Source organism: Natator depressus, chromosome 8 (genome assembly GCF_965152275.1).
Source record: "Natator depressus isolate rNatDep1 chromosome 8, rNatDep2.hap1, whole genome shotgun sequence".
NCBI classification, from domain to species: Eukaryota; Metazoa; Chordata; order Testudines; family Cheloniidae; genus Natator; species Natator depressus.
This window is the reverse complement of record NC_134241.1, coordinates 91,831,545-91,857,686: the sequence shown is the minus strand read 5'-3', so window position 1 is coordinate 91,857,686 and position 26,142 is coordinate 91,831,545. Positions and strand designations below refer to the sequence as shown.

At 40.6% G+C, this 26,142-nt stretch overlaps 1 protein-coding gene across 2 annotated transcripts in view; it reads right to left on the bottom strand.

Moving 5' to 3' along the window:
- OMA1 (OMA1 zinc metallopeptidase) overlaps positions 1 to 25,879 on the bottom strand; it is a 32,268-nt gene extending 6,389 nt beyond the window's left edge. Inside the window, exons 1-9 of one of the 2 annotated variants that reach the window (XM_074961655.1) lie at positions 25,725 to 25,879; positions 24,444 to 24,551; positions 23,236 to 23,779; positions 21,876 to 22,104; positions 20,334 to 20,507; positions 20,124 to 20,231; positions 17,711 to 17,839; positions 12,369 to 12,443; positions 6,632 to 6,781 (exon numbers count right to left, since the gene is read on the bottom strand). In XM_074961655.1, the coding sequence (XP_074817756.1) occupies positions 6,632 to 6,781; positions 12,369 to 12,443; positions 17,711 to 17,839; positions 20,124 to 20,231; positions 20,334 to 20,507; positions 21,876 to 22,104; positions 23,236 to 23,759 (1,389 nt within the window). In that variant the 5' untranslated portion in view covers positions 23,760 to 23,779; positions 24,444 to 24,551; positions 25,725 to 25,879. The remainder of the gene's footprint in view (positions 1 to 6,631; positions 6,782 to 12,368; positions 12,444 to 17,710; positions 17,840 to 20,123; positions 20,232 to 20,333; positions 20,508 to 21,875; positions 22,105 to 23,235; positions 23,780 to 24,443; positions 24,552 to 25,724) is intronic. The other variant, XM_074961654.1, reaches the window with a different exon arrangement.
- Between the last annotated feature and the right edge of the window lie 263 nt (positions 25,880 to 26,142).

The following is a 26,142-nucleotide window of genomic DNA, read 5'->3' as shown; positions in this document are numbered from 1 at the left end:
GTAAGATCCACAAAACCGGATTGTTTTTCAAGTGTGCATGGAGAGCGGGGAGTGTCCTTTCCTGGGGTCACTCCCTTTTTGGCAACCGTCCTCCTGGAATAAAAGCAGTCTAAGTGTGCAGTAAACATTTCATTACTCCAGTGTAATACAGTCTCTCTCAATAATTATGTTACACAGCTCCATGGCTGTCACAACCACCTTTAAAGGGAAAGCTGCAGGAAAAGATGTGTCCAAGTTGCTTTAGCATTTCCATCATAGATTGAAAGGTTTTCACCAGCAATTGGATACAATGACATTCCAGGGGAGGCGGGTGAAAGAAAATAACCTTTTTTCTAATATGTTTTCTAAAACTATCATCTCTCAAAACAGCACTCTTGTAACAGCCTATTTGTTCTGGGCCTGAAGTAGACACTCGTGTGTGTGTCAGCTCTAAGTACAGTATTCTCTCTCTCTCTCTCATTTAGAAAATGTTACTGTCAAGCTTGTTAACTTCATAAAATGTAGAGGCCAATTCAATTACACTAGCTGGTAAAATATTTGCCTTTACTTCATGTCACAGACAAAATGAAATCCTGGAAAATGAACAGTGCTTGTATAGTATATACACAGGGCTTGTACATATTTTCTTGTACTTCACGTTTTCCTTTATGTTCAAATAATCTGTTTGCTATAGTTGAGAACCCTAAATAATTACAAATTCACAAGCATGAGTCACTTACGCATTCCAATTCTGATTTTACTAAACTCACAAGATTGAGAAAAGAGGATTGGGGTGGGGTAAGGAAGGGGAAAAAAAAAAAAAACTTGCACAGAATTACATATCCCTCCAAGAGACTGTTCTATATCCAAGGACTGTGCGCAGTATGGCAGCTCAAAAAGAGGGCAAATATAATGGATATTAGACAAACTGGTCACCAAAACGTAGAACACTGAAGTTTGTGTTGCAGAATCAAGCTTCCAATTTTATTACTTGGAAATTTAAAGTTAATTTAAATAAAATACATGTTATAGGTTTTGAATATTTGTATTTGGAGTTCTACATTTCAGATGCAATTTTCATGTTGGGTTACAGTACAAGTTCTCTAAACTACCCTCATAATAATAGAAGCAGCTATAAGACCCAGATCCCATCCTGCTCAAAGGCAAGTTATGATGTACATATTCAAAATGCTGTACTGTGTCATCATGTGAAAGTATTTTGAAATGGCTATACTATTAAATGACAAAAGGTTGATGTATGTATCTGTTCTCCAATTTTCCATATAAGCACTCTAATTACTATTATAATTTATGTTAATAATTAGGCTACATACTTTAAGTATCCTAAGCATAACAGATAATTCTAAGTATATAAAACAAACTTAACCATGAAATTATTTATAGATTTAAAAAAAATACAGTTCTAATGGCTCCTTTTGTCAGTCTGTATGCAGCTGGTTTGCACTAATAGTTGTCTTACTATCTTAGAAAGTAACAAAATCATTCAAGTTAATAGCAAACAATGTAGGTTTTTGGGCCTTAAAAGATACAGTAAGCAATTCTAGACTAAGAATGATCAATTCCAGATTTCTAGTACTAAAGACATTTCATTCCCTGAGATAGCTTTGGATCACATCATTGTAAAGTGCAATGTCATCATCTAAAGAAAAACCTTTCCTATGGTACGATGAGAATGCAGAGCAATTTATTGTTGTCTTGCTCAGGAAGTATGCTAAGAAACACAGTAACATTATCAAAGTGTCCTTTAAAATTAACTGTTTTCTTTCACTGCCATTTGGTTGTCTGGAAAAGAATTTCTAATCTGAATGGTTGAGTAGTAGGTAACAATTGGCAGGGCCACTTTAGTTGGGGCACCGTCAAAAAATGAATACAGATATAGAGTTCACCATCCCCATTTTGAATTTTGCCTACTCCCAGTATAACTGCTAGTATATTTTCTCTTTAGCCTCATGTTACCATAACAAATAAACCTTCCAAGAGATTTACTCACACACTTTCCCAGTAGTGTATCTTGTTTTCCATTGCTTGGTGTCTGAACAATACTGAGCATATCATATGGACACCTGTAGTGCGGCAATGCTGCAACAAGAAGCTGTTGCTGGTAAATAAAACCTGGCTTTAATAGACTAGCACTGAAAACAACATTCCCATTTTTCTTCTAGCTCCTCACACAGTTCTCTAGATTGGGGAGAAACGGGCACCAGCTCAAACAGAACCAATTATTACCTCTACCTATAATTCTTTCTAGCTGTTGTGCATCAGCTCCACTTATCCACTGAACTCTTCTCGAGGGCACAAAGCCCTTACTCCTGCTTCCCCACCCCACTCCACCCATGTTTGAGGTGGAATGCAAATTCTGCTCCTCTTCCTCAAATATCATTGGGGGAAGATGACTTCAAGACCTCCCCCACCCAACCTGCCTGATGGCTGCTCTTTTCAGGGGCTGGGGAAAGCAGGAAGGGTTACTCCACCTGGCAAACTACAAGAGATCAAGCAGTGATAAAATAAATGCCAACGCTCTCCAAGGGCATAAGAAAACTTTTTTTGCTCTTAGATTTTAATGTCCTGCACCAGACCAAGCAGTAATTCACTACCAGCCTGCAAGCCTTCAGGTATGTTAGCAACAAGAAGAAAGTCAAGGAAAGTGTGGGCCCTTTACTGAATGAGGGAGGCAACCTAGTGACAGAGGATGTGGAAAAAGCTAATGTACTCAATGTCTTTATTGCCTCTGTCTTCACGAACAAGGTCAGCTTCCAGACTACTGCACTGGGCAGCACAGCATGGGGAGGAGGTGACCAGCCCTCTGTGGAGAAAGAGGTGGTTAGGGACTATTTAGAAAAGCTGGAAGAGCACAAGTCCATTGGGCCGGATGCGCTGCATCCGAGAGTGCTAAAGGAATTGGCGGATGTGATTGCAAAACCATTGGCCATTATCTTTGAAAACTCATGGCAATCGGGGGAGGTCCCGGGCGACTGGAAAAAGGTTAATCTAGTGCCCATCTTTTAAAAAGGGAAGGAGGAGGATCCTGGGAACTACAGGCCAGTCAGCCACACCTCAGTCCCTGGAAAAATCATGGAGCAGGTCCTCAAGGAATCCATTCTGAAGCACTTAGAGGAGAGGAAAGTGATCAGGAACAGTCAGCATGGATTCACCAAGGGCAAGTCATGCTTGACTCATCTAATTGCCTTCTATGACAAGATAACTGGCTCTGTGGATGAGGGGAAAGCGGTGGACGTGTTGTTCCTTGACTTTAGCAAAGCTTTTGACACGGTCTCCCACAGTATTCTTGCCAGCAAGTTAAAGAAGTATGGGCTGGATGAATGGACTATAAGGTGGATAGAAAGCTGGCTAGATTGTCGGGCTCAATGGGTAGTGATCAATGGCTTCATGTCTAGTTGGCAGCCGGTATCAAGTGGAGTGCCCCAAGGGTCGGTCCTCAGGCCGGTTTTGTTCAATATCTTCATAAATGATCTGGAGGATGGTGTGGATTGCACCCTCAGCAAGTTTGCAGATGACACTGAACTGGGAAGAGAGGTAGATACGCTGGAGGGTAGGGATAGGATACAGAGTGACCTAGACAAATTAGAGGATTGGGCCAAAAGAAATCTGATGAGGTTCAACAAGAACAAGTGCAGAGTCCTGAACTTAGGACGGAAGAACCCCATGCACTGCTACAGACTAGGGACCGAACGGCTCGGCAGCAGTTCTGCAGAAAAGGACCTAGGGGTTACAGTGGACGAGAAGCTGGATATGAGTCAACAGTGTGCCCTTGTTGCCAAGAAGGCCAATGGCATTTTGGGATGTATACGTAGGGGCACTGCCAGCAGATCGAGGGACGTGATCGCTCCCCTCTATTTGACATTGGTGAGGCCTCATCTGGAGTACTGTGTCCAGTTTTGGGACCCACACTACAAAAAGGATGTGGAAAAATTGGAAAGAGTCCAGTGGAGGGCAACAAAAATGATTAGGGGACTGGAATACATGACTTATGAGGAGAGGCTGAGGGAACTGGGATTGTTTAGTCTGCGGAAGAGAAGAATGAGGGGGGATTTGATACTGATTTCAACTACCTGAAAGGGAGTTCCAAAGAGGATGGATCTAGACTGTTCTCAGTGGTAGCTGATGACAGAACAAGGAGTAATGGTCTCAAGTTGCAGTGGGGAGGTTTAGGTTGGATATTAGCAAAACTTTTTCACTAGGAGGGTGGTGAAACACTGGAATGTGTTACCTAGGGAGGTGGTGGAATCTCCTTCCTTAGATATTTTTAAGGTCAGGCTTGACAAAGCCCTGGCTGGGATGATTTAGTTGGGGATTGGTCCTGCTTTGAGCAGGGGGTTGGACTAGATGACCTCCTGAGGTCCCTTCCAACCCTGATATTCTATGATTCTATGAAGCCAGCTGGTACTTGTATTTAAAAAATAAAAAATCATGATCTCTGTTCCTTTGGTACTGATCTATCTATAATGAGGGCTCCAAGAACACTGTACACATCTTCATTTTCCACTTCAGCCACTGTGACAGGATTTTATAACATTCCTATTAAAATCTGCTCACAACTTAAAGACCACAGAGCTATTTTGGTGAAGCAGGGTAGGTTATTTTGAAAAGAAGCTGTCTAGATATCCTTCAATCTCCCACCCGCAACCACTATTTTGGCTTATGCCGTCATTTAGCACACTACTTGCACTTTCTCCAATTGAAAGAAAGTCTTCTCTTTCTCAAAGTTCTATGGAAACAGAGTATTTTTATGATCCCCAGGCTAATAAATCTCCAATAGTCAAGCTTGGCAGCAGGAAAAGATTGCAAGTGATAGCTAGCTAGTTGTACAAAATATGCAGCAATCACTTGTTTTGGGATGAAGTAGTAAGTTTCAAAAAGCAGCTCATTTTGTTGGAAAAAGAGGAGTTGTGACTGGAATAGATTTGCTGCTGCAAAGGGTAACAGCAGACAGAAAGCCTTTACTTAGCTTTAAAAAATGCCCTATGTAATTATCTATATTTCTGGAGAAAGAGGACCCTGTTTGATAATGGAACACAGCCTAGATCACTCAGAACAGAACTGTTTTCAACTACAATGCTGACACCTGGGTAATGGGGGCTTTCTGGTTCAGCCACCAGTGGTTGGGTAATTGAGCAAATTAAGAGGATCCGCAAGCAGTTACCTACTTGGCATTCCTATTAGAGGACATTTGAAAGAAAGAACAAAAAGCAGACTCCAGATGGATGTGCAATTGTGAGAATTAGCTCCATTTCCTTAGAGTGGGGTAGAACTGGCTCTCTAATGTGATGGAACAGCTAAAAAGAACTAAAAACAAAAGCAAGCTGCAAAATCTACAGAGGCCCATGATTACTATGGATATTAACAGGTTTCAGAGTAACAGCCGTGTTAGTCTGTATTCGCAAAAAGAAAAGGAGTACTTGTGGCACCTTAGAGACTAACCAATTTATTTGAGCATAAGCTTTCGTGAGCTACAGCTCACTTCATCGGATGCATACTGTGGAAAGTGTAGAAGATCTTTTATACACACAAAGCATGAAAAAATACCGCCCCCCACCCCAGACCTGGATTTGTGCTGGAAATGGCCCAACTTGATTATCATACACATTGTAAGGAGAGTGATCACTTTAGATAAGCTATTGCCAGCAGGAGAGTGGGGTGGGGGGAGGTATTTTTTCATGCTTTGTGTGTATAAAAAGATCTTCTACACTTTCCACAGTATGCATCCGATGAAGTGAGCTGTAGCTCACAAAAGCTTATGCTCAAATAAATTGGTTAGTCTCTAAGGTGCCACAAGTACTCCTTTTCTTTTTATGGATATTAAGAAACCTTTTACTGGGAATCTGACATCACTCTTAGGCAAAGCTGTTCATGCCCTCTTCAGTGAGAGAAAATGGGGAAGCATGGCTTACTCTGTGTGATAACCTAGGTCCTAGGACTTGTAGCTAAAGGAAGTGGAAACAAGAGAACACAGACTTTGTCTACACAAGCACTTTTGTTGGTAAAGCTTTTATCAGTCGGGGTAACAAAGGTCCACCGACAAAAGCGCCAGCGTGAACAGCACTATGTTGGCAGGAGACACTCTCCTGACGACATAGCTACTGTGCTCGTTAGGGGTGGTTTAATTATGCCAGGAGGAGAGCTCTCTCCTGCTGGAATAAAGGGACTATACAGGAGACCTTACAGCAGCGCAGCAATACATCCGTGCTACTGTAAGGTCTGTAGTGCAGACAAAGCCTTAGTGTCCCAACCTGACTTCTGGTTTCCAGCACAGGTACAAGATGCCACAGAAGACCTAAGTTACTTTGTCAAGCCTGTATTTATTAAAGGGAAGAGCCATTAACAAAACAAAAATGTTAAATCTTAATCACAATGTACATTTCATCTGAAGATAGCTGAGAAGCCTACAGAGTAATTACACTTTACCTATGCTGCTTTAATTTTTCTTCACCTAATGGAAGTCCTGAGTAGGTTAGTATTTTATAATGGAATGTTTCTGCAAGGAAAAAGGGCAAGATAAATGTGATGCTATGAAATTAGCTCATAAATCAACACTAAAGTAACGTTCTAACAACCTTTTGCCGGGTGGGGGGGAGAGGAGAAGACGACACTTCTCTCAACATTCTCTGCTCACCTCTGGTATAAGCCGGTCCAAGTGTTCAGCTCTGTTTTCATGAGAAGGGTGTGTGGAGAGCCATTCTGGTAATTTACGCTGCCCTTGAATGGTCTCTACTAATTCCATCTGCTGCCAAAACACAGTGCTTGCTCTTACATCCACACAAGCCTAAAAGTAAAAAGGAAATATCACTGTACTATAATTCTAAATTAGAATAATTTTAAATTAGAATTCTCCAAAGCTCCTTTGACTGCATCCCTCACATGAACATAAGAATGGCCATACTTGGTCACACCAGTGGTCCATCTAGCTCAGTAGCCTGTCTTCCAACAGTGGCCAATACCAGATGCTTCAGAGGGAACGAACAGAACAGGCAATCATCCAGTGATCCATCCCCTATCATCCACTCCCAGCTTTCAGCAAACAGAGGCTAGCAACACTCAGAGGGTAGGGTTGCATCCCTGACCATCTTGGCTAATAGCCATTGATGGAGCTATCCTCCATGAACTTATCCAGTTCTTTTTTTGAATCCTGTTACAGTTTTGGCCTTCACACCATCCCCTGGCAACGGGTTCCAAAGGCTGACTGTGTGTTGTATGAAGAAGTACTTCCTTTTGTTTGTTTTAAACCTGCTGCCTATTAATTTCATTGGATGACCCCTGATTCTTGTGTTACGTGAATGAGTAAATAACACTTCCTTATTCACTTTCTCCACACCCGTCATGATTTTATTGACTTATCTCTGTCATCTCTTTTCTAAGCTGAACAGTCCGTCTTTTTAATCTCTCCTCCTAAGAAGTTATTTCATATGCCTAATCATTTTTGTTGTCCTTCTCTGCACCTTTTCCAATTCTACTATATCTTTTTTGAGATGGGGTGACAAGAACTGCACGCAGTATTCAAGATTCTATGGTACAGTTATGGTACATGGACTAGAACAAATGCTGAAACTTTAAGGGAAAAAATTAAACTACTTCACTAGAGCCAGAAAATGGACAGGTGGGAATGTCAGGTCATGCTCAGTGAGCCAGATTCAACCCTGATGTTAACTACAGGGGGGGAAAAAAAAAAAAGAAAAACAGTTACAGAAAAGATGAGAAGTCTCTCAGGACTGAAGACTGGTACACTTCAAGGACACACTGGGCCCAATACTTCATTCACACCTGTGTAACTCATTGACTTTGATAGAATTACTCCTAAATTACACAGAGTTAGTGAGAGGGGAACCAGGCACAGAAATGGTTAAACAGAAAAAGAAGTTATTCTATATTTCACTTTGTTTTAATTTACCATAAACAGCTCTGCACTCTTTCTTCTTTTAGTAACAGTTGCTACGCATAATACCTCAGAAGAACAAATTAATCACCCTCGCAGATTCACACAAATCTACAGAGAGAAGGTCGCTTTTTCCACCTCAGTACTTGTGAAAACATCAACCACCAGAATGCCCTTAGAGAAAGCTCAGAGACCGGGGAGAATTTCTGCAGGAGAATGAAGGGAAGGTGTAACACCCGATTTTTTGGCCTTCTACTCAGAGGACCTTCTGCTGTGCTATTTCTAGTGCTTGTGACAATAGGAAAGACTTTGAAGTACAGGTAACCTGCCGTATCAAACATGACCATGCTAATTCTTTTTTTTTTTTTTTTTTTAATTTCCCATCCCAGAAAAACAGCATCCAAAAGGTATGTCACCGATAAAGTGCAGAAGGATAAGATTCACCAACCAAAGAAGTAAAAAACCCAACAGCCACATCTTTCACAGCAATCTAGATGCCAGCCTGAATAGTTTATAAGATAAGGGTTGAAGTTTGCCTCACGTTATGACTGGGCAAATTTAAAATGCCTCAATAAGCAGAGCTATTGCTGCATCACTGGCATAATTTGTCATATACTCTGAAATACAGCAAACTGCACAAGTGGCAGCAGAGTAAATGTTCATGCTTTAGAGAAAGATGAATGCCATGTACTATGGAAAATGAAGGGATTATTTTTCCTGTAAATTTGGGAATAATTTTTTTGTTTTTGTAATGACTTTATGAGAAACAGAAGTGAAACAACACTGTATATGAAACAGGCAAAGTGTGCACATGTGTACGGTGGATAACAATTATGTTAGTGAAAGGAATGCCATCTGGTTTAAGCACCTGACCTTGGGAATACTTTACACAGCAGTATGACGATAATGAAGGAACTGTGGTAACAGTTGCAATACAGAAGGGATGGAAACAGAGTTACCAGAAAACTACTTCCACAAAAAGCTGCAGCAAGGAAATCTATTATTTATATTGTGATAACACAATGCCTAGGAACTCCGATCATCATAAAAAGCCTGATGAAAAAATCTTAAGTTTATGTGCAGTCAGAGGTCTTAACACCTAGTTAATTTGGGGCATACCCATACTATACTATCAATTTGTTAAAGTGTCCTGGAGTGTAAATATAGATAGCTATTAGAAAATCACATCTGAATACGCTGTATGGAGCAATGGTTGTCAAACAAAAGTGACAATTGTCTTAGCTAGCTAAATATTTGTAGTAAAATTCAGAATTTAAGGTGTTTCCTATAGTAATACTGTAGGTACTTCGGCTATCTTATTTACTTCAGGGGGGTCTCACTTTCTCCACCCAGGACCTTCAAAGCAGCCAAAGGACAGTGGATTGAGGTCATGGCAAGAATATGTCTGGTCAACGACAACAGCAGATGAGTTTTTTGGGTGGGTGGTGCTTGTGAAAGTTGTTCAGCTGCTGGCTGGCAAATGGGAGGGGGATTGTTTCAGCTATTCCTGTCTCCCCCCAATTCCCATGCTGTTCTCTACTTCAGGGAAACACTGAGCACTCAATAGTTTTTAGAGGACCACCACCATCCACTGGGCAGCATAAAGATAATGCCAAAAAAGTGCTCTAGTCAAAATATAAGCTATGAGGGCAGAGGTACCAGGGGAGAGTAAGTCAGACAAGGTTTATTAAGTGAGGACAGAATGCTACGGTCATGAAGCCTGTTTATATTATTAGTGATTTATAGGTGGCTGTAGGAAAGTAAACAAACTTGACTGTGCAGCCAGCAGACCCTGATAGTACAGTATGAGATAGCGTGTGGGATTCAGTATAGGGGTATTATTAGCATGAATTTGGGATGACCAAATTTCTCGTGAGCATGGAAGCCATGAGTTAGTTTTAAAAGTTGCTCTCAAAACTCATGACAATAAAACCGGTTTTGTTTGGGTCTCATATTTTACAACAGTATTTGTTTGTTTTTTCCACCCTGCTTACATGTATGTATGTATGTATGTATGTATGTAACCCTGCACCACTTCCCTCACCCCCATCCCTTTGCTTTTAGATTGTAAGGTCTTTGGAACAGGGACCATTTCTTCCTATTTGTTTGTACAGCACCTAGCAAATTTGGGGCTCATCCATACTATAAATATTTCCAAGTGTCTAAATGTAAAGATCAATGTGATTAGTATATTTGTGTATATTATCTAAAAATTATCTATGTTTCTTCAGTAAGTCACTATGCTGAAATTCTGTGAACATATGATCTCTTGTAACCTGCCACAAGTAAAAACTAATGATATATACAGCTGGAAATTAGGAACCTCATCTTCCCATATGGATATGGAGTGTCTGAGATATTGAACAGTAAACGTCACTTATATAAGACCAAAGTCTTACACCACAGCCTCTATATACTTGCATTTTCCTGCTATACTTTCATGTGAAAAAAGGAATAGCTATGTATCTTTGTTTTTGTATGTTTTTTAAAATAAAAGCTTGCAATAAACTGCTCAAAGATTTGGAATATTAATATTTTTGTTCAAGATGTATTAGTGGTGAGAACACTGGTGAGAAAGTTGAGGTATAAGGCAACAAGCTATGTAATTAAGGAATTATTCTCTGGAAACCATAATCACATGTGCGATATTAGATGTGTTTATGTGTACAAACACAAATAATGACACACTCTCTCTTAATCCTGCTGCTGTGATAGGGACATTTCTTTTTAACTCTAACTTCAGAAAACTTACTTGTAGGGTAAAGTTCAGAGGAAAATGGATCATGAGAATGACTATAACAGGGACTAAATGCAACTGGCACCCAAGTTATAGAAAATTCTCATGAGTCAGGTACATATCACTGTCTTCATTATTAGGTGCTCGTGTACAAAAAAGCACATTTTAGTGGTTCAAAAACAAAAGTAGGAATTAGGATTGGATTTAGTCATGACAGACACATTCTTGCTGTACTATTTTGGGAAAGTTGCTTTAACCTCTGTGTGTCAGTGTTTGTAAGGCACTTACCATAGCATCTTCCTTTCAAAGATGTCAGAAATAAAAGTTTGCAGTAAACTGCTCGAAGATTTGGAATGTTAATATTTTTGTTAGAGATGGATTAGTGGTCAGAACGCAGAAGAAAGAGCCTAGGTGCAAGGTAACAAGCTATTTATTAAGGAATTATTTTCTAGAGACTATAATCACGTGTGATATTAGAAGTGTGTGTGTATGTATGTGTGTACTAAGTCTTCTTAAGTTAGTGTTAAAAGGAGATGTCCCTACTGCAGCAGAAGGATTAAAAGTGTGTGTGTCATCATCTGGTGTTAGTTTCTGGTATGACCACTACATGCTTCAAAGCAATGAGGTCTTTGCCCCAGATTGCTAGATATCAATTACCTTTTCCCTAAATATATTTCCGAGACCTATGTCCTCACCTGTAACCTATTAAAACCACAAATAAAAGTGCAATCTCAACTATAGGAAATAAGAAACTCAGAATGATAGAAGATTCAAAAAGGTCAAACTGCAAAAAGCAGAATTCTCTTACTATGCTATATTAGCACTAGATGGTGCTGTTGACATAGTTATCCAACTTAGCTCCAAAAACACTAATTAGATAGGTAAAGCCGAAAGGTCTTGCTTAATTTATTAACTAAATCCCTCTAAGGATAAAAGGGTGAATTGGTAGAGAGATTATGAAATAAACTATGAGTACTTTACAAAGAGCATTAAAGCCTCATGTTAAAAAGGAGCCGCATCATTTAAATTCCACATAGAAGTATGAAACCCATCTCTTGCACATATGAAGCAGATGATATATTAAAAGTGATTTATAAATAAACTGACACCACTGAAAAAATACGACTATGCTTATTTTAAATCTTGAAACCAAACAAAAAACTGATCTGAATTTTAAGTTATAATGCATTATATAAACCATAATTACTAGCTATCATATCTCTAGTGATACAATCAATCACAATACAGAAAAATTTAAAACCACTCTTGCTTACTTACATTATCTACTCTGATAATGATATACTGAAACTCAAGTGCACTACAGATTAGTAAAACAATCTTCAATAACTTTTGTAACAGACAGAAGCTAAGTAAAATACTGTATATCAAAAGCCAATGGATGGAGTTTCTAATCTACATTGCCAGACATACTTCCATGTATATTACCTATGATAGGGAACTTCTTGGTTTTCACTTGTTTACGAATAAGTTAGTGACACCCAGTTTTATGAGCTCCACTATTATTATACTTTTAGCAAAAATGCCCTTTTGTTTTCCAGTTGACTAGTAAACTATTATGTTTTCCCTTAATGTCATTAAACACCTATTTGACTAAAATTTGGGGGATTCCTAGATTGCAAAATTAAAGTTTACCTGTCCATGAATTGTCATTTGTAAATAACTTATTCCAATAATAAATTAAGCAGAAGAACTATTTGGCTAGTAAGAACCTATTTTAGTTACCTTTGCAGCAAACTGAAGTCCAACTTTGTCAGCTTCAGCCTCCAGTGTCCTGTTATATGGCCTATCAAATAAAAACTGAAAGAGAAACATGTCAAAGCCTTGATCATAATTCTTAGTTTCACCGATTTATGAAGTCATTAACATTTTGTATATTTTCTAACCTGCTCATAAGAAAAGCTGGAGGGGTTCATCATTATATTAATTACCTATATATGACAAGTAAGCAGTTTTAATCCTTGTCTAGCGTAGTATATTCTTTCCATCAGAACTCAATCCATGTATTCACCTGGGAAATTTACATATTTCTCAAGGAAAAGGAGTAAATGCACTTCTAAAGCACCTTTCATTAGCTGATCTCAGAGCATTTTAAAAGCAGTTTAAGGGACACTATTAATTTAGCTAGTCAATTTTAGAAAGGGAAGTAAAGGCAGTTCAGGTACTAGCCAAGGATGTGATGCCCCTCCTAACCACATCAATTTTGTGGATTTACGATTACATTTGTCTGTTTTAAAAAGTGTTTTATCTCCCCTATGGCTGTGTGGAAGATCCACACAAACAGAGGAAACAAACGGATTATGCATAAACAGGAGACAAACTTTTATTGTATCTTTGAATTAATGTCATTTTAGGTTTTGCTTGTAACTGTAGTAGGTAAAAGTTTCAGGGAGAAATGGGATTTTTAAATTGTCTGTGTCTTTAAGCCTTGTATGACATACCTGAGGGTAAGTACGTATGGTATAGTAAACAAGACAGTCCACAGTATCCGACACTACCATAAACCATAAAAGAGATCACTGCCCCTTCATGATTATACTCCCAATACAGGGCATAAATGCTCCTTGAGAAATCCAAGAGATGAAGATATTAATCTGGCCTGCTCCCACTCCATTAACCCTAGTGATGTAAATGACATTGCACAAAGACACTGTTTTGCCAGGCAAAGATCCAGTTATACAACCTCCAATCTTCTAGAATATGCATCTTATGAAGATTCACATAGTCATGTGCTAGTAAAACAGGTTACAGTAAAGATTCACATGCCCTATTGAAGCAGATTGCTGTTCTGAGTGAAATTTGCTCCTGTTCTATAGGCATTATGACATCACTCTCTGAGCTGAGTATCAATTGGGAAATTCCAGCTAGAGAGAGGGAGCGTTACAAGTTTATTGCAGGGTTCTTTCACCTCCATCACTGGATGAGTAAGAGCTGGAAAGCATTTGGGATCAGGAAAGAAGTGTTCTAGAACAGTAACTGTCACAATAGAAGAGCATAAAGGAAGTGGGCCTGGCAACTTGTACACCATGAGGAAACCGAGGCACTAGTTCTTTTATTGAAGCAGCATGGATAATCCTGTTTTATTCAGCAAATCTAGGTAAAATGAGCCAAGTAACGAAATTTTCCTGCATCTTTACAGAGATGTAAACTGACAGGCATTTTTGGATTATTTTTAGGATGTCTGTATGTCTCCCACTCCACCCTACCCCCCTCTCCCCAAAAAAGCTTTACAAGAATAGGATACATATTGTGACAAAGTTCCTGCTCTACCTTGGTGGGTCTTGCGCTTATTGGCGGATTTGCTCGCCTTGGAGCTTCACGGCAGCCCTCAGCTTGGCCATTTTTCTGAACCCACAGTCCAGGTTGACTCCTCCTGTGTCTAACCAGGAGTTGGGAGGATTTGGGGGGAACCCGGGCCCGCCCTCTACTCCGGGTTCCAGCCCAGGACTCTGTGGAATGCAGCTGTCTAGAGTGCCTCCTGGAACAGCTGTGCGGCAGCTACAACTCCCTGGGCTACTTCCCCATGGCCTCCTCCCAACACCTTCTTTATCCTCACCACAGGACCTTCCTCCTAGTGTCTGATAATGCTTGTACACCTCAGTCCTCCAACAGTCCGCGTTCTCACTCTCAGCTCCTAGCGCCTCTTGCTCCCAGCTCCTCACACGCACACCACAAACTGAAGTGAGCTCCTTTTTAAAACCAAGGTGCCCTGATTAGCCTTCCTTACTTGATTCTAGCACCTTCTTGATTGGCTGCAGGTGTTCTAATCAGCCTGTCTTAATTGTCTCGAGAAGGTTCCTGATTGTTCTGGCACCTTCTCTGTTACCTTACCCAGGGAAAAGGGACCTACTTAGCCTGGGGCTAATATATCTGCCTTCTGTTACTCTCCTAGAGCCATCTGGCCCGACCCTGTCACAATATATTGGCTTGTGTTTGTGCGAAGGGTCTGGGAAACATAATATAAGGCAACCCAAGCTGATCCTCTCAGAGTAAATAAAAGCAAATTCCATGTTTTATAAGGAAGGAGAGGACAGTTCAATCCCAACACCGAAGCCTTTCTTACCAAGTCTAGATATTGCAATGAAAGATAACACAGAAAACTTGAGACAAATACGTATAGGGAATATTTACTTCCATTTCATTGAACAGTTTCCCCAGGTACAGAGAAGCACACAATCATTTAGAGGACAGGAGATTCTTCTAGGTGTGTGTGGTCTTTCATATCTTTCTGAATCACCATTAATAAAAAAGAGGGAGGATAATAAGCTTGATGGATCACCTGTGTGTGCCATGACACTCCCAGTTTCTATTTTGTGTCTGACAAATGGACAAGATGATCACTTGCAGCACTGACTTGAGTAAAGCTCTACAAACAGGCAGTTTCTCATCTATTCATCATGGTCACTTGTTATTTTTTGTTTTGGTGATTTTACTGCAATTTTTAGTCGGGGGCTTCTAGGCATCAAGGAGGTTATCTCGCAGCTCCCCCCCCGCCCCAAAATAAAAAGCTATACAAGTCTGAGAGATAGGAAATTTGATTATTCTTTACCGAAACAGGGGTGGGAGAGCTGAAAGTTATCTTAATCACTTGCAGAAATTTTAATGAATTCTGGATGCTTGTTTTTCTAATGGCTGCTGTATAGAACAAAGGAGATGCAAGGTAGGGGGGAGTATAACACTACAAGGATCTGCACTAAAACTCTATTATCCCCAGAATGTTTCTGGATCTGTTGCCACCAAGCAATATGGTGTCCCCGTTAGACTTAAAATACATCTCAGTACTGCCCATCCAATTACGGTTATACTCTGAAGAATTACTAAAAATGGCAACAAACAGTGTATTCCATATTTATTGTGTTCCAATGATTATCTCAAATTTTGCTTAATTTACAGGAGATGCTTTCTTAAATGCCTGCCCTGCAAAATTGGTGGAAGTTCTATATACTTGCTATCTGTACTTTAGAGGAAGGATTGAGGCCACAGGGATAGGAAAATTCAAATAGAATACGCAACCTTGTTAAGAAAGAGATTTTCTTTTCTGCTTCTGCCTAATAAGCCTCGGCAGTAGCCACCTGAAGCAGCTCTGTGGATGGGCCTCAAGGCATTTAATTGACAGATGAATACCTGCAGCCGTTGACAAATGATTTGATTATGTGTTGTTGTTTTTTTAAACTTATAGACATGTTGGAATGAAAGAGAAGATCTGCCAACTCTCCCTTCAAAACTACCTGACGGAAATTAAACAGAGCGACTGATATGGATTTACAGACATTGACAATGGTTATGTGTGTTAAAGAGGAAGTCCCATACACCTTAAAAATCTCAACACCTCAGTTAGCTCAGGAAATACAAACCATGTTTTAGAGAATAGGGAGGGGAGGGAAGAGAGAAAAAGGGGAAAAAAGGGGGAAAAAAACGCTCTGGTAAGTATCAGAGCTAGACGCTGAGCGGGAGCAGGAGGATTTTGCAAGGACATGGTTGAATCCAGGATGAAAGATTGTGCTTTTAACAAACTTCCCTTTAACAAAAGCCTCTCTCCCTATGCAACTAGTTCTGAAGTAGCCTTAGACTGTAGAATAAAGTTTTGCAATTTGCTTTTACCTCAGCTGTCTCTCTCCATATTCCATGTTGAATAAATTTTATTTTACTTAAGCCAAGAGTCAGAATTTGAAACTATCTGGAGTTATAGCTAGGGTAAGAGATCCCAACCACTGAAGGACAAGAACGCTTTTGTAGTGCAAGCATAAAAAATTGGCCCTGGGCAGAGAAGGTCAGGACAGAAAACTACTGATGTAGGGGTCGGAAAATAAATCTAATATACGTTCTTGGTCGAAGACATAATTCAATCCCACAAGGCGCATGTCATGATACCGCAAAACGTGAGAAAGGCCTTAAGAGCAAGAAACAAGTTTGAGAGGTTGACAGGGAGCTAGGTCTCAGAGACCAAACAATGGGCTTTTGTCAGAGTCCAGTCACAATAACTCAACATTTCCTCAAACTTTGGTCTTTAGATCATTTGCTGGCATTCAGTGCTGGCTTTTAAGATGCTTCTACAAACATCCAGCCTCTGTTATAATAATTTATGTTCAAAGCCTATAGCTCCCAGACTGATGGGTAGATATTACAGTACAGACTGGTTATATTTGTTTTGAAGAACCACTGGGTAACAGGAAAAGAATCACAGGCAATATAAGAGTCTTTATTCCAAGGCTGATAAAAATGTTATGACATATGCAAAATTCCCCCAAAAACTTACATAAGAAGTAGCTGAATAACTGGCAGACGCACACAATGAATTAGTTACCAGGAAGAATGTGGCAGCACACAAACTCCAAGTTTTATTTTATTGGTATTTATGTTGGAGGGACTACATACATTTCACTGGGTTCTTTATAGTCCGCTATTGGCTTTAAAACTGGATTTAGATCCTGAATTTTGTTAAATTAGAAGCCTGTTTCCCACCAACAACAAACATCCATAAGCACAGTCATTTCACATAATTCTTTCTGACAAACTAAAGAAAACAGCTGTCAAATGCAGAAAAATAGTACCTCAAATGTCAATTATTTTGAAAAAGCAAACTAAGATTAAATAGGATATTGAACATCCCAGAGGTTCTAATTCACAAGTGCTAATATGCTGTAGATTAGTTCTGTAGGCTGACCCTCTGCTACGCAATTTGGAATTGGGCTCTTCCCAAGCTAAAAACAGTAAATTCTTTACTAAATATTTGAAATATTACAAGGGTCAAGTCACAATACAGCATCAGATGAAGCAGAAATATTAGAAATTTATAAAAATACAGCTCCCTCAAAAAAACCCAAATCCTGATTATACAGTTATAATTCTTAGCTCTCCCCTCTTACACACAGAGTTGGGTGGCACAGTCATACTCCAGTACTACAAATGGAATGTTTTCCAAATGACTAAGAAATGATAACTTACCCGAATAATAGTAGAAAGTATATTCAGCTGCACTTATAGAAAAAGTGTCACAGTGCGTAGCATACTGAACCAGGTATTAAATAAATGAAGCAAGTACAACAATACCACTGCCTCCACCTTACCTCCTGCAACTTGGTCTGGATCCACTGGCCTACAACTGCCAAACTATCTCGAGGACAGACTGCCCAAATCATAGTGAGCAAGATAAGTGACAGGAAATCCAAGAAATGTACCAGACTGGCTTTCTCTGCCTGAAAACAAAAACAGTGAAGTTTTCAATAATTTACCCTTGGATCTTGCTTGCATGCATTATTTCTGAATTTGAGAAAGATAGTTCTTTTCTATCTTAGGTACGTATATGCCATCACAGAATGGGATAACCCTTTAAGAAAAGAGGACTTGGCCCCAACTGCGAATAATTCGCTGTCTCCTAGGCGAGAGGTTTTAGGCCAGGTATCAGGTGATAGCCTGCAGACAACCTGGTCCTCAAATAAAAGACCAACAAGCAACAGAGAGCACATAGGCATCTGCAAGAGACCCAGTGACAGGGAAAAAAAAGACTAGAAACAGGCTCTCCGTACCAGCCTCGCTGAAGACAGAAAGTGTGTGGGCAGGGACAGGATCCTTATGTGGATGAGGCTTTAGAAGAAGTCAGGCATCCAGACTTGGCTTTTCTGTTTTGATTTGTGTTGGACTATTTTGGCGACAAACACATCCCTGAAAAAAATGGACTGAAATTCTTCTGCTGTCGGAAGCTTTACTTGACATACTGGCCAGTGAGTGGTCCACCAGCTTACAGTCCTTGATCATTGTAATATGAGCACTTCTCAATCTAACATATTTATCCACACAATACCTCTGTGAGGTAGGGAAGTATATCCCTGTTTTACAAATGAGGGCTGAGACACAGAGCGACTAAGTGACCTGCCCAAGTTCACACAAGGAATCTGTAGCAGAGAAGGAACTTGACTTCAGATCTGCCAAGATGCAGGCTAGTGCCCTAACCGCTAAGACCACCTTCCTCCCAAATTCCATCAGTCTTGCCAATGTTAATCTTTAAATTCAATTCTGTTACAATGTAAAGCTATTCCAATAGTTAGAGCTGTTGTTTCTCTCTCTCAAAACCTGCAGCTCTCATTTCTCTGTTCTCCTTTTCATAGGTGCAATGCTATCAAAAAGGGGTAACTCAGCATAACTTCTCCCTCCCAAGTAATAGCCCCAAGGGAATACTGCTATCCCTTGTTACATTTGTTCCCCAAATGCACTAATCACAGTTGCAACTTTCCACTACATGAATTAGAACTAATAAAACTACTAGTCATGACTATTTTTCAGATGAATTTAGCCCTTTTTCTGTATATGATCATATGCAAATCTGTTGCGTGGGTCACAATTCTTTTCTTTGCTTAGTGAACAGTTTGTGCGAGATTTGGGTATTCACTCCAGGAAACTGGTTACCTAAGTCACATGGTAACTCGGGTTCTGATTGGATGACTGAGGCTTTATAACAAGAGGATAAGTTCCCTTTTTTCCTACACAAAATTAGCCATGAATATTTTTAACTGTTCAAATAACAACAAGCACTTCTGGCATGAATCTTCTTGTTCACCAAAATGTTTGCAGGTGCCAGTGAAACAAATCAGCTGGTTTGTTTGCAAATGCTTTTGAGAGCTATTTACCTAGCTCTAGAATAACCTTGGAAAGTTATGGGGAGTTTTATGTTGAAAGTTTATGGGTTTTGAGACTGGATGGGAAAGTACAGATATAAAAGACTGCAGACGTTGCATTAAAAGAAAGGAATGATTTTGGGTACAGATGCAGCTACACCTTATAATGACATGATTTTTCTGTTTCGACAAGCAGCAGTATGGATAACATATCTTCATCTACAACAACTTGGGCCAAGATTTTATTCCCAACCTGTTTTTTCAAAGCTGGACCTGCAAAATGTGAAAGATTATTATACCCGTTTTGTGCATGAAAACTGGTGATAAACTACCAGTTCATCCATGAACACATTAGGGCTTGGGATATATGCAAAGTGGTACATGTTCACATTTGCAAGCACACTCAGTTATCTGCAAACGGAGTCAGACTTTAGGTCCCATGAAGACTTATCCAACAATCCTAAAAACTAACTATGGAATTTTAGGGCTTTGCTACTGAACTGCAAGTACCATGTAATTTAGAAGACATTTTAAATATATCTATGGATTCAACATGTTTAGAAGGACGAAGGGCCCAATTTTATAAAGTGGTGAGCACCTGCAACTCCCAAAGCCTGCATATCTCAGGGTCAAAGCCTAACTGCTATTTTGTAATGGAATGGAAGCCTCTCTTAGAGACTGATCCTGCCAACATTCACTAGCAGGTATAGTGAGAACATTGATTAAAATGGCACAGTAATATGTGCAGGATCAGGACAGTCAACCTTTAAACCAAATTCTTTCTTCAGTTTGAGGAAGCAGCCTGAGACTTTGGTTTATATATTAACTTGGTTTTTTTTTGTTTGTTTTTTTAAAAAGAGGTACTTACTGCATGTCCCAATACAGCATGAGCTATTTCATGGCCCAAAATGAAAGAGAGCTGGTGAATATCTGACACCGCATTTAGCAAACCAGTGAAAACAAATACTTGTCCATTCTGTGAGCAAAAAGAAAAAACACATCATAATATAGCATAGGAACTGTGTAAACAAGTTGCATTCTTCAATATTGCTTACCTTTGCTTTTGGATTTTACTTACTGGAAGCACAAAAGCATTTATGCCTGGTTCTTCCACCACATGGATAACCCACTTGAACTCCGAGACCTGCGGGATGTCCTGGTTGCTTTCAGATAGATGACCAATAACTTTTTTCACTACCTGATAGCGAGGGTCTGTCTCAGATAACATCTCATTTTTAAACTGTTCCATCCACTGAAAGAGACAATTTGTTGAGGTCTATACAGAATAAAGAATGCAGTCTGGAGGCTAGCTGTTACATTTACATGCTCTATCAGTGTACCACAGTAAAAGTTTTGTTCCAAACAATATATTAACAATCCAGTTCTCATATACTCTTATATACCAAGTCAATCATCCAAGGAAAGCAGTAGAGCTCAGTTTTTCACAACTCTATGCTAATTATTTTGTATCAGATGTAATAAAATTGAACATTTATATATGCTGCCAAGCAGTATTTCCATTTACATCAAATGCTTGGATATTAATTAGGCTATATTAGTACAAAAATCATTGATCAATGTGGGGAGAGAGCAGAAGGAAGCTGGCTGCAGGACACTGACACTGCCTCACGGACGATTCAGAGAAGCTTTGTGCAGAAGTAGGATCACGCATGCCCTAGAGCCGCGGTTCTCAACCAGGGGTCTGGGGCCCCCTGGGAGATCCCAAGCAGGTTTCAGGGGGCCACCAAGCTGGCCAGTATTAGACTCGCGAGGGCCCAGGGAAGAAAGCCGAAGCCCCGCTGCTTGGGGCTGAAGCTCAGGGCCTTGAGCCCTGCCATCTGGGGCTGAAGCCAAAGCCTGATCAAGATAGCTCCACAGGGGCCCCTAGGACATGGGGCCCTGGACAATTCCCCAGCTTGCTACCCCCTAATGCCGGCCCTGGCTTTTATATGCAGAAAAAGAGTTGTTGTGATACAGGTAGGCGGTGGAGTTTTTATAGCATGTTGGGGGTAGGGGGCTTCAGAAAAAAGAAGACAGAACCCCTGCCCGAGAGTACTCTGATCAAATCCCCAAAAAAGGCTCAAGAGTGGTGAGGAAACTTAGGCAGGGAACAGCACATAGGTATTTTATTTTTACTTAGATTTTTCTCTCTGGTGTGCTATCTAACATAATGAGTAATAATGTTAGAAATCATTGTAAAGTCTGTTATATATGTTTTAATTATCATGTGATCCTGGAGAAGTAAATTATAAATCAAAGTGCCCACAAGGTTGAAGCTTTGGGAAAGTGTGTGTTTAAACTAGTGGGGTGGCTTGGGGGATCTGCACTGATGTGGGGGCTTAGGACAGCCAAACGATGAGGTCCCACTTCCATGAAGGGTAACAGATCAAGTCTGTGCCCAGGAAACATGCCCGTGTAGCCAAAGAAAGAGACCGTGCTGGAGCCTACCCAGACAAAGGGAAGTTTAAGAGCAGATGGGCCCAATATGCCAGTACGCAAACAGAAGGCTAGTGAGTGGCCAGAAGGGGGAGCCCGACCATGGTTGTGAGACACATCAATGAACAGGAACATGGTTTGTGTGTGTGTGAAATGGGGAGGGCTTCTTTTCTTTCAAACTCACCATATCATACTCCATCTGGGACAATTCCCTAAAATGTTCCTTCCCAAATACCAACAGTCGAGCACGCCCAGTGATTGGTGTCTCCTCCAAGTGAGTAAAATAAAACATAATAAATAAAACCACAAAGCTACACAGACCCACAACTATCTTCCATTTGTTTTTTCTTGCACTTTCTTTAAAAAGTTCCCGTTTGTTAGGAGGCAGTGCCTTCCACCATTTTCTGATGCTCCTGAAAGACACAAACATTGTACATTGTAAAGTGGGTATAGTGCCTCACACAAGTGAGGAGAGGCTGTATACATTAACATTTGTAAGGTGCTAGGATATCCTTGGATGAAAGAGTCAAGAGAATCAGTAAGTAGTATGTATTCTGTCAGTTCAGTGCAATATTTCCTTCAAGGAACAGGAATGCCTCACAAGGTAGATTCTTCCTTTTTTTAATAGGAACTATTCCAACTGTATCTTTTTGATCTGGTTAAAAAAAAGCGTGTTGGGATTTTTTTGTTTAAGAACATCTGAAGGAAGGATTTTTTACCCTGGTATTCCTTCAATGGATTTGCAAGACACAATCAGCAAGGGCTGATCAAAAATAAGTACATACAAAAGGATGCACATATTGAATCTCACTGCGCATATGGGAGAGAATGAATTTCTATTTCTACGCAGGAGCTGCACAGTCAGAATCCAACTTAAACCATGTGGTACATTTGTACATTCAGCTTAGGCTGCAGCCAGGGAGAATGAGCACCCCCACTTTATCTCCAGCCTGAAGTCAACATGTCAGAATTGTGTCAGCAGCAGTAGCTACTCTCCTGCTTGTTGTGGAGAAGAGGACAGGTGAGGTACGCCCAAGTTTTTGGCTTCTGCTTTTGCCTCGGACCACATCTCTGGCAAACACGATGTCTACTCTTTCAGTAGATAGATGCCACGATATTTTGGCTTTGCCAAACATATCATTGGCCATTATGGCCTTGATTTTCATTAAGGGTGCTCAGCAAAAATAAGTGTTTATTTTGTTAGGACCTGGATAAATAGTGATTGATTGTTATGGTCTGAAACTGGTGCATTTTCTAAAACAAAAAAAACAGGAGAGAGGTCCTCCCAGTTTATAACCATTTTAGTCTGATTGGGGTATGGACTCTATTGTGGTTTGAAAGTTGTGATAAAAACAAAATTAAAAAAAAAAAAATTCAACCCTAACCCCAAATCCTGCAAAGCTTTACACAAATGTTCAACTTTACACACACTGAGTAGTCCCATTAACATTAATGAGATTACTCACTGTGCATAACAGTAAACACATACATAAGTCTTTGAAGGATAGGGTCTTACTCTAAGAGAAAATAAAACAGTATTTTACCTTCCAAGAATGATAGCAAATAGCTTCTGAGCCGGTTTAAGAATAATCCACAATAGAGGCACTGGAGCAGCCTGAAATGATGATGATGTGTGAAAAAGCCTGATGATCTGAACATCCCAAGCAGGAACGCGATTTGGGGACTGAACTGGAGCAAGACTTCGAAATAATGCAAGCTCTTCCACTAACGGCTGAGAGGTTAGGAAACAAGGACTTCTACAGCTACTGAGTATGTTTGTGCACACTTCTATATTCTTGGCATTCAAAAAACATCTTTGGCTTTTATTAATAAATTTTCTGTAGAAGTTAGAGCTTCCAATCATAAAACAATAGCTGGTGTTGCTACTTATATCTAGTCGCTTACATTTATCCACTATGTGACTTCTTTGAATCTGGCGATGTCCATTCAAAGCTTCAACTGAAGACCTATAAAGATTATTGCACTTTGTTTGATGACTGGCCAAAGAAGTTAAGCGAAATAAAATGCAGTTCCTACCAGCTATCTTTAGGCTGCAGATAGCATTCATTTCTCTTTTGTTTATTCACCCTGAAACAAAAGAAACATTATTGTAGAGATCTTAAAAATATAAGAACTAAAGCAATTCCTGAGTTATGAATTCACTTTAGCTGAACAGAAATATCCTACTTCTTGTTTGCCAAGTCTCAGAATTACTATCCTGTCTTCTATTATGCACTTGTTACAACACTGTTTTAAAGTGCACAAAAAAATATTAAACTTTGCAACTGAAAGTGCAGGAAAGATATTCCTCGTGGTCTCTTTTTCTTAAAGACAAGATTAAAATGATTGTATTCGGAAGATGTAAAAACTGGTAACGATAAGGTTATGTGGATTTTGCTCTTTATTTTGAATATCTGTATCCTTTACTGTCAGGAGGAGAAATACTTTTTGTTATCTAGTTTTGAATTTATAAAATGCACCTATCATGCTTTTTAGTTGCATGTACTTTCCTGCAGAAAACAAAGTTGATGCAATGTCAACTGACAGACACACAACCTCCCTCAGAGAAGTTAATTGCCACTAAACCACTCTCCACAAGGAAGAACCTTACTGAACAATTAAGGTATGTTGCTGCAATATGCTTTTTATATCAATAATTTGGGTGTTATCAGAACTGGTACGGAAGCCCAGGCTCTTCACTGTTCATTCAAAAAGACAGCAAAAGATCCCATATACTTCATAGACTACTGACTTTTTCCACTTCAGTCAAGGAGACAACTATCACTTCCTCTGTGTGTTACCCTTCTGGAAGGTATCCTAATAAACACGGTGCATAACTGCAGGTCCATTTGATGTGAACCTTAAAAAAAAAAAAAAATTCTGCAGTTGTGCAGTCAAAGTGCAAGAATGAGCAAAGACTTCAAAACTACTGAGAACTTAATCTGCAACATTATAAAGGAAGTTTATTTTGCACAAGGGAGGAGCCTGTCCCATCAAGCTTCATTGTTAATATTAAAGCAGTTTAGCACCTAGACACTAGGTTTCAGAGTGGTAGCCATGTTAGTCTGTATCAGCAAAAACAACAAGGCGTCCTTGTGGCACCTTAAAGACGAACAAATTTATTTGGGCATAAGCTTTCATGGGCTAAAACCCACTTCATCAGAAGCATGGAGTGAAAAATACAGTAAGCAATTTATATATATATATATATATATATATATATATATATATATATATACACACACATATATATACAGTCACACACAGAGCACATGAAAAGATGGGAGTTGCCTTACCAAGTGGGGGGGTCAGTGCTAACAAGGCCAATTCAATTAAGGTGGAAGTGGCCTAGTCTCAACAGATGACAAGAAGGGGTGAATATCAAGAGGGAAAATTACTTTTGAAGGCATTTTAGGAATCCTTAGGAGATACACTTATAAACAGATACTGTGACATGGCCATCTGAGTAACACAGTACTAGGCTTGGGAGGATTTGGTTTTTCCATTAGTAAATGTTGATTTCGTCATACACGTGTGAACCAACCAAAAACATATTTCCATTGATTAACCCCCCCTTTACAGAGAAGCAAGGTAAGAAAAATGCTGCTAGGTGCCCACGCAACAGTTGAGGGAAGGCTATTTACTGTGTACGTGCGCCAAGCAACGGTGACGGTTTGTGTTTTAAAGCTTTCCCCTTTTCGAATCCCAACGGCCACTGCCCTGAAAGAATTCTCGCCTGACCCCACCCTGGAGAAAATGTAAACCCGCCCACAGGAAACGCTGAAAGAGACACGTGATCCGTGATGCAGCCTGAAGCCGGGCCTGGGTCAGCCCGGCGCAGGCACAGGCTCGGATCCCCACCACGCGAGGGGATCTCCCGGCGCCCGCGGGAACGCCCCCAGCAAGGCCCAGCCGCGCTGACACGTCACGGTCTGGACGGGACGGAGCCGAGGGTGGAGATCCGGCCCCGCTGAGTAGGCGGCTCGCTCCGGCCCGCCTGGGCGCCGCAGCGCGAGGAGCGCCTCGTACTCACCGCCTCAGGAAGTGGAGATGGGGCCGCCCTGAGCCACGCGGGGCCCCGCCCCACATTCCCCCTGGCTCCGCCTTCGACTGGCAGGGCGCCATGACGACGAAGCCAGCGGCTCTCGTCGCCCCGCCCCCTGCCTCTGTCTTCACAATCGCCCCGCCTCATCCGATTCTCGCTTTGCTATATTCGATCCGCCCACTCCGCTGTGGCCCCGCCCTCTGACCTGAAAGCTCCGCCCCATCCCTTGTTCCGCCTGGGGGAGGCTTCCCCCCTCTCCCATTTTCTATCTAAACGGAGAGATTTGGAGGGACCCCCTCCCCTACAGCCAGAGGGAGCACCTGCTGCCCTGCCCCCTTTGTGGGGGAAGGAGGGGGGGGCACACCGGGGAGTCGAGAGCAGACAGCTGTGACACTCCCACCCCTCC